The following is a 7,508-nucleotide window of genomic DNA, read 5'->3' on the forward strand; positions in this document are numbered from 1 at the left end:
CTGACTTCTGGTAGACCTTTGACCACAACCTGTCCTGAACAGCTTAAGTTGTTTCCTTAATTTAAAAATTATGACTCGTGTGATTTCATATCAATGTCAGCACAGATAATCAATCTGCTAAACTTGAACACTTTAAAGGGCAGAAACAGCAATTTCAGTGAAAGTGCTTTTTTGGGGGGTGGTGTTGTTTGTTTGTTTTGTTTTGTCTATTATGGCGGATTAAATCTGTATGGTTTTCTATACACTTTTAAAAGCAATTCAAACAAAATTAGATAATACTTGTGCTTAACTCAGAGGTCTTTTATTTACCCTAATATGCATGTCTGTAATGGTTTTGAGCAAAGCAGAAAAATACTTTTATGGAAGGCTCTGAAAATTGTATTTGAAGTGTACTTTCTGTACTACCTGTCAAAATTGTCTTTTACATTCATTCCAAAAACATCACTTGTTATTGCACCAATAGAAAACAACCACAAAGAAAATGTTCCATTCAGTCGACCAATCATAACTTCCACTTCCTTTAATGGAAAAATCTGCTCAGGTCGTGGCATTTGTCAGTAAGACTTGGTGAGCTGTCTTTTAACTCCCGTTCATTGTCACACATGGATATGATTCATGTTTTTCTTGTTGTTCTTTTTGGTAATTAATGTGATCATTTTCAAGATTTATTGATATTTCATCCTATTTTGACATTGAACTAATGCTGTAAAATATGTCTGTTTTAATGTGATTTTGTATAAAGCTGTGCATGTTTTAACCTCTTCTAATATTTTTGTGTATAGGTCCCGTAGGAGCTTTATCTTCTAGTCATAACTTGACCAGTGGGACAGTGTTGGAGATGATGGTCAGACCAGGAGAAAACATAACTCTCTACTGTGACTGTAAAACTTCAACTGGAGAATTCATAGTGTGGTACAGGAATTGCTCTCACGAGAAACAACCTTCTCTTATTCTAAAAACAAAGCTTGAGCAAAGACAATATAAACCCGGTATTGATTACCAAAACCTTCTGAATCCATTCCCTAATTTCCATCTTGTGAAAAATTATTCCTCTCAATCGTATGACCTGCTGATCACAAACATCACTGATTCGGATGAGGGCTTCTACTACTGTGGAACTGAACAGTCTAAGGTGGAGGAAAAAGAAACTATTAATCTTGAATGCCTATATAGATATGGAAACCTCACCACAAAGATCCTACTTCGTAAGTATTCTGGTGTGAGTCATCAATAAATGATCTGTCTGCTTATTTAAAACATTTGACATGAATATAATGGTAAAAATACAAATACAGAAATAAATAAACATAGAAATAAAGCAAATGTTTATGTTTAATAATTTTTTAAGATGTATTATTCCTTCAGAATAATTTGCCAGGCTTTTGCTACAGCTTTATCTATTTTGTTTGCTTCATTGTAAGCTAAATAGGTATCAGGTGACTTAAACAGACACTGCAGGATATTCTTTTTCTTAATTGTCAAAAACTACTGGATGCCTATTATCATATGTTATGGGTCATTTTCCTTCTGTACCACCTTTGGTTGAATCTGAGCAGAAAGTCCATTGCTATGAGTTTCACAATGTTTGTCATTCTGGTACAGGTTGGTCTTTGTAATGCAACCTGATGTTGACTTGAAAGGAAATCTCCTTCCACTGGATGTTGTAGACTAACAACTAACAACGTCATACTTAAAATTATTCCCAGATCTTTTACCTGATCAATTTAGGGGAAAAAAAGACTCATTTAAAAGCTTTGGAAAATATTTCCCAATGTATTTCACTACCTGAGCATAGTAGAGTTTATGTAAAATTGAAAATAATTCCTAACCTCTTAAAGTAATATTTTAGATAACCTCGCATTCACCTTTTCTTTTTTCTTTTCTTTTTTTAACTCAGACCCCAGTGAGCCTCAAACCACTCAAAAACACTGTGGTATATGCTGGATGCTACTCTTCTCTCTGTGTCTAGCTTTTGTGGCCCTCTCATCCCTGCTGTCTTCTCTTTTGATATATTACCATCACAAGACAGGTAACCGCTCTGTTTCATTTGTAAAACGAAATTTTTCATCACTTTAATTCCATGATTATTTGACCATCACAGAGTTTTGTCTAGTAAATTTTTTAAATTGTTTTCCTATTATTAAATTAGAATTTTAGCATAATCACTTGTGAAGAAAAGAGGTTTTGTACATTTCTTTTAATTTGTTTTAATGTTCGTAGCTAACAAACCTCCAGCTGATGAGAAAAGATATGAGGACAGAGACCAGATAAGAAGAAATCAGGTCATATTTCATATTTATTGTCTTTGTAGTATAGCTACAGTTTGATTTTTTTGTAGTAATGACACAAAACTATTTAGCTCTGAAATCCATTTATCATATGTCAGTGCTTGATGATAATTCTAAATAATTATTCAATTTTAGAATGAAGATGTGTGTTATGCAGCACTGGAAATCCAGCCAGCATCCCAGAGACCAAAGAAGAGGATCGCCCAGAGTTCAGATTTCAGTGCCCACTCTACCATTGATAGTTTTCACATGTAATGAACTCTTTTTTTTCAGTGTGCTTATTAAGTATTGTTGATAAGTAGTCTGTGCTACCAGATCTGAAAGATTATGATCTTTGTTTTTTCAAAATCAATGTAAGGAAGTGATTACCTCCACAAGAATTCTAATGCTTAGATATTTAGAAATAATAAATATTTACTGTGTTAGCAAAGCTTTTAAAATTGTGACTCGGTGTTGTAGTCGCTAACTTGGAAATATCATTTTAACTTCTTAATCCTCCTATAACAAATCCTTGGCATTTATGTGACCATTGTAACACATCTGTGTGCTGTGCTTTAAAACAGTGAATTTTCAGATACACTGTAGGCTACAATATTTTTAAAAAACCTAATAAAGTTCATTAAAATGTAACCTATTTTAACTGTGAATATTTTGCATTTCCCTTACTGATTGACAGCCTACCGTGAAAGATCTGACTCACACAAAAAAAGGTAAAACAAAGACATCAACATACTATTATACTAGTTATATTGTATTAATTTCTAGATGGTTCTACTTACATTTCTTTTACAGATTCATATATACTGCTCAGAAAACCTACAGTTTTTGGACATATTTGTGTGATTTTGAAGCCCAATAGCTATCTATGTGAATTTAACATTTCAAGTCCAACTCTACTATTTGGTGCTGTGCAGATAGAGGGATATGTGCTGAACCTAGTGCCACCATCTTGCACTGCAATAAGCACCACATGTGTCCTCATCCGCTCCTACCTGCTTGATGGTGTTGCAGATCTGTCTAAGTGGGTTTGTTGACATATCTTGTGGTTATGGTTAGTTGGGGACAGGATGGCCCTTGGAAGACATGGTTCAACTACAAACATTATGTCTTAAATAGTCATGGTATGATGGCAAAATCTGTATTCTAGATGAAATAGATTTTAAATTTATAACAGTCAGTCAAATGTTGTGCAAAGCGGTAACATTTGATTGTCAACTAACTTAGTTGCTAAATGATTGAGCTCAGACAACTACAAGACATTTTGCAACTAGTTAGGTTAACTGGCAATAGGTTTATAACGTGACTGCGTGTAAAGGAACATTTTTGAAAGGCAGCGCTTCTCAGAAGTAAGGATCGGGGGAGGTTCACCAATCTACAAAAATCTGCATCTACAAATTGTGGAACAATTTCCTCAATGTTAAATTGTGCATAATATCATCAAGAGGGGCAGCACGGTGGTACGGTGGTTAGCACTGTTGCCGCACAGCAAGAAGGTCCTGAGTTCAATTCCACCATCAGGCCGGGGTCTTTCTGTGTGGAGTTTGCATGTTCTCCCCGTGTTTGCGTGGGTTCCCTCCGGGTACTCCGGCTTCCTCCCACCGTCCAAAGACATGCAGTTTGAGGGAATAGGTTAATTGGATAATCCAAATTGTCACTAGGTGTGAATGTGAGCGTGAATGTGAGTGTGAATGGTTGTCTGTCCCTGTGTGTTAGCCCTGCGACAGACTGGCGACCTGTCCAGGGTGTACCCCGCCTCTCGCCCCATGACAGCTGGGATAGGCTCCAGCGCCCCCCGCGACCCTGAAAAGGATAAGCGGAAGCGAATGGATGGATCATCAAGAGAGTCTAAGAATATAGGGACATTTCTATGCACACCGGAAAATGCTTAAAACCAATATTGGATGCCAATGATCTTTAGGCAGCATTACATTAAGAACAGGCATAATTCTCTTATGGAAATCATTGTAAGGGATCAGGAACACTTCCAGAAATTATCATCTATGAGCACAATTCGCATCCACAAGCGTAGATTAAAATTTTATCATTGCAAGAAAAAGCCATATGGGAACATAGTCCAGAAATGATACCATCTTCTCTATACCAAAGCTCATTTAAAATTGACTGAGCCAAAATTGTTCTATAGTCAGATGAATCAAAGTTTGCAATTATTCTTCAAAAACATGAATGCAACATCCTCCAGACTAACAAGGGTAGGGAGATGGACAGGTAAGCTAATAGCACATCCAAAGTTATAAGGTCTAGTCTAATCTCAAACATGCTGCTCCAGAACCATGTACTAAAAAGGAAGTTCAGCATAGCTAAGTTATTTTTCAATTTTCTGGATTCACTTACCCTGATATTGACAGTAAGGATAATTAGTCACATGAAGCTGCTTAATAACTGGTTAACTTAACCCAGGGCTTCCATTGCACATTCACATGAAATGGGTGGTGTTGACAAGTGTACTGGCAACAAAGTGGAAGAGCGAAAGATAAAACTATACTATGAGAAAAATATGAAGCAATTAAACACATAACACCAATTTAAATGAGCACTGTTGCTGTAGATAAATTTAGTGACATAAGTGTATGTTGCAGACTGGAAAAGGGTTGCTATATTAGTGAAGTTTAGCTAATTTAACGGCAGGAATGATAGCCAGCAAAACACATTTATTGACAACAACTGTATCATGAAGAGATTCTGAAGCACTAGAATTAAATATTTTTGTTAAATTAATGTTTAAAAGACAGGCTTAGTTGTTATTCTTTTAGCATCAACCTCTGTGCTGTTTGTAGGTCTGAGAGCACATATTGATTCATATTATTATAAAAACAAACTTATGCTTAGTCTGCATGTAAATTTGAGGTAATGTCAGCAAGTAAAAATAGCTCTTCTGTTTTAGGATCCTATATTAATGGTTATAGAACTATAAAATTGTTTTAAAATTGCTTGCAGCCAACACTAATGTTAAAAAATTTCTGTGTTTTGTCTCATGTTACCGATCAGCTATTATCTTTAACAGAATGAAATATTGTAGCCTACAAAGTTTATAGTGAGCTGCTCTGCACTTTAGACTATTGGTAAGGTTAGAGCTGATTTTTCTACAAGGAATACAAGTCAAAATGGAACGTTTGTTTCAAGGTCATAAATAATAGTTTCTTAAGCTTGAAGCTACAACAATACAGCTCTGACAGTAAAGCCAACCTCAACCTTCTTGTCAGCCGTCAAACAGGAAACCCACAATATCAAAAAGCCCCTTACAGAGTTCCAAAAATACCCTTGCAGAGAGTTTGAACATGCATTATAGTGTACAGTTTCATTTGCCTGATTTTTAATATTTAAAATATATTTTGAGAACAGAGCCCCCCCCCCAAAAAAAAACTACATGATGCTATGCCAGTCCAAATTTAGCAACTCTGCAGTCACCTGTTACTCAACACAACAAGATTATTGCACAATCAAAAATCATGTCGATGTTTACATGCAGTATATATTATTAGAATTTATACTACGTATCTTGCAACTTATGTACAATTAACTTAGGTACAATTAAGAAATCAATTTTTATATAGTAATGCTAACAACATAATCTGAGTTGATTTATTTGTCAAACAAAATTGAAATCTTAATCTGCACTAGTTTATGCATTGTTTCATTAGATTTTTGCTTACATAATCTTATTATATTAGGAGTGTGCACAGCACAGCCTAGTAAAAGCAAACTATTATCATTTGTATCTTCTCTGGTGAACTTTATGTTTCTATCCACTGAGATGATGTGAACAGTGAAGGCTTCTTCTTCTTGGGTTTTGATTTTTACCCAGTTGTCATCCACATATCTGTATCAGTGGCTAGGTGTTATCCCGTTCAAAGAGCCAGTGATCCCCAGGGATGCTGTACCTTTCATATATGGACTTCTGAAGATCCACGAAGGAGTCCCATTAAGACCCATTGTTAGCTGCAGAAACTCAGCTACCTACAATATTTCCAAGAATCTCGCTACCATTTTACCTCCACTTGTAGTGAACACACTCCAAAAGTCTACTGACTTCTACAACAAGGTGTGCAAACTTGAATCCAGTTAAAATGTATATAAAAATGTATATACTGAATGTGCTTTTTATCCGGTTCAAACCAGTTTTTACTCAAGGACAACTAGACTGGGACTGTGTACTTCTCTACACAGTATGTAATAGATACTGTAAACATATGCTTCATTTGTAAGTTTATGTAAACAGTATTTTTTTTTTCAGAGTATTGTCCATGCTGTCCTGATTTGCCTCTCCTGTTTTGTTTTGTGTTACTCCCTGTCTCTCCCTACTCCTTTGCACATTTTGGTGTGTGTGTGTGTGTGTGTGTTTGTGTGTCTGTCTGTCCATGTTGTTGCCTGGATGCATATGCGGGGTTTCTATGTTTCTCACTCGACTGTCTTATTTAACACCATGGCTAAGCCTCATTTGACGCTGGCTCGTTGTGTGGCATCAGTCAGTGAACCCAGACTCATGCATCTCTGAAATATTCTTGTGTCTCAGCAAGTTAATTACTGTGTTTTGTATCTTGTGCTCAGTGGCATCTTTGGAAAAGAAGAAGCGTGGAATTTACTCCACTGGGAGCTGGAAGTCACTGCCTTGGAAATCAGGTTATTGGAAGTGTTTTTGTCACCCTGTTTTCACTTTTTCAAACTCACAGCCTTCTGAATGCTGACTTCCATCCTGACTTTGAATCCTGCTTTTATGACACAATGGTCCAACCAGAATGGACCCAGCAGACTCTGACCCTGTTGAGCGTGTCCTATCACTTAAGGGGAACCAATTGGATAAACACGAAAAAATGCTGCAACACATCTCCAAGGACCAGAGCTCCATGCAACAACTCTTCATGGAAATAAAAGGTATGCTTAAAGGTGAGAAGTGTGAATTCCACATTTTCTCGGTCACCTTTCTAGGATTCATCGTGGAGAAAGGGCAGCTGTGAGCCAACCTGGCTATGACCAAGGCAGTGGTGGAATGGCTGGAACCTCAGAATAGGAGGTTATTGATAGGTTATTGATCAATTATCAGTGGTCTTTGATCAAGAGTCTTTGATCAGTGGTTGTTGATCAATGGTCATGACATTTTGCATATTAATGATCAAGTAACTGACCTATATATATGCTAGTATATATATGCTATGTCATCACTGTAAGATGAGACCTGTGAAGCTTCTCTTTCTGTCTTTTGCG

General features: G+C 36.4%; 1 protein-coding gene across 1 annotated transcript; it reads left to right on the plus strand.

Moving 5' to 3' along the window:
* The first annotated feature begins 582 nt into the window (after nt 1–582).
* On the plus strand, nt 583–2,888 carry LOC116326019. The gene is made up of 5 exons (XM_031747110.2): nt 583–639; nt 783–1,205; nt 1,898–2,029; nt 2,221–2,282; nt 2,424–2,888. The coding sequence occupies exons 1-5, from the start codon at nt 603–605 to the stop codon at nt 2,541–2,543; spliced, it is 774 nt and encodes a 257-aa protein (XP_031602970.2). The 5' UTR covers nt 583–602; the 3' UTR covers nt 2,544–2,888.
* Nucleotides 2,889–7,508: the final 4,620 nt, after the last annotated feature.

Source organism: Oreochromis aureus, linkage group 6, assembly GCF_013358895.1.
Source record: "Oreochromis aureus strain Israel breed Guangdong linkage group 6, ZZ_aureus, whole genome shotgun sequence".
Lineage (NCBI taxonomy): Eukaryota > Metazoa > Chordata > Actinopteri > Cichliformes > Cichlidae > Oreochromis > Oreochromis aureus.

What these genes read in the sequence shown, in the direction of transcription:
- LOC116326019 (XM_031747110.2), top strand. Translation starts at nt 603, where the DNA reads ATGGATATGATTCATGTTTTTCTTGTTGTTCTTTTTG. An exon ending in TTTTCTTGTTGTTCTTTTTG is followed by an intron (nt 640 to 782) that starts GTAATTAATGTG and finishes TTTTGTGTATAG; the next exon opens with GTCCCGTAGGAGCTTTATCT. An exon ending in CACCACAAAGATCCTACTTC is followed by an intron (nt 1,206 to 1,897) that starts GTAAGTATTCTG and finishes TTTTTAACTCAG; the next exon opens with ACCCCAGTGAGCCTCAAACC.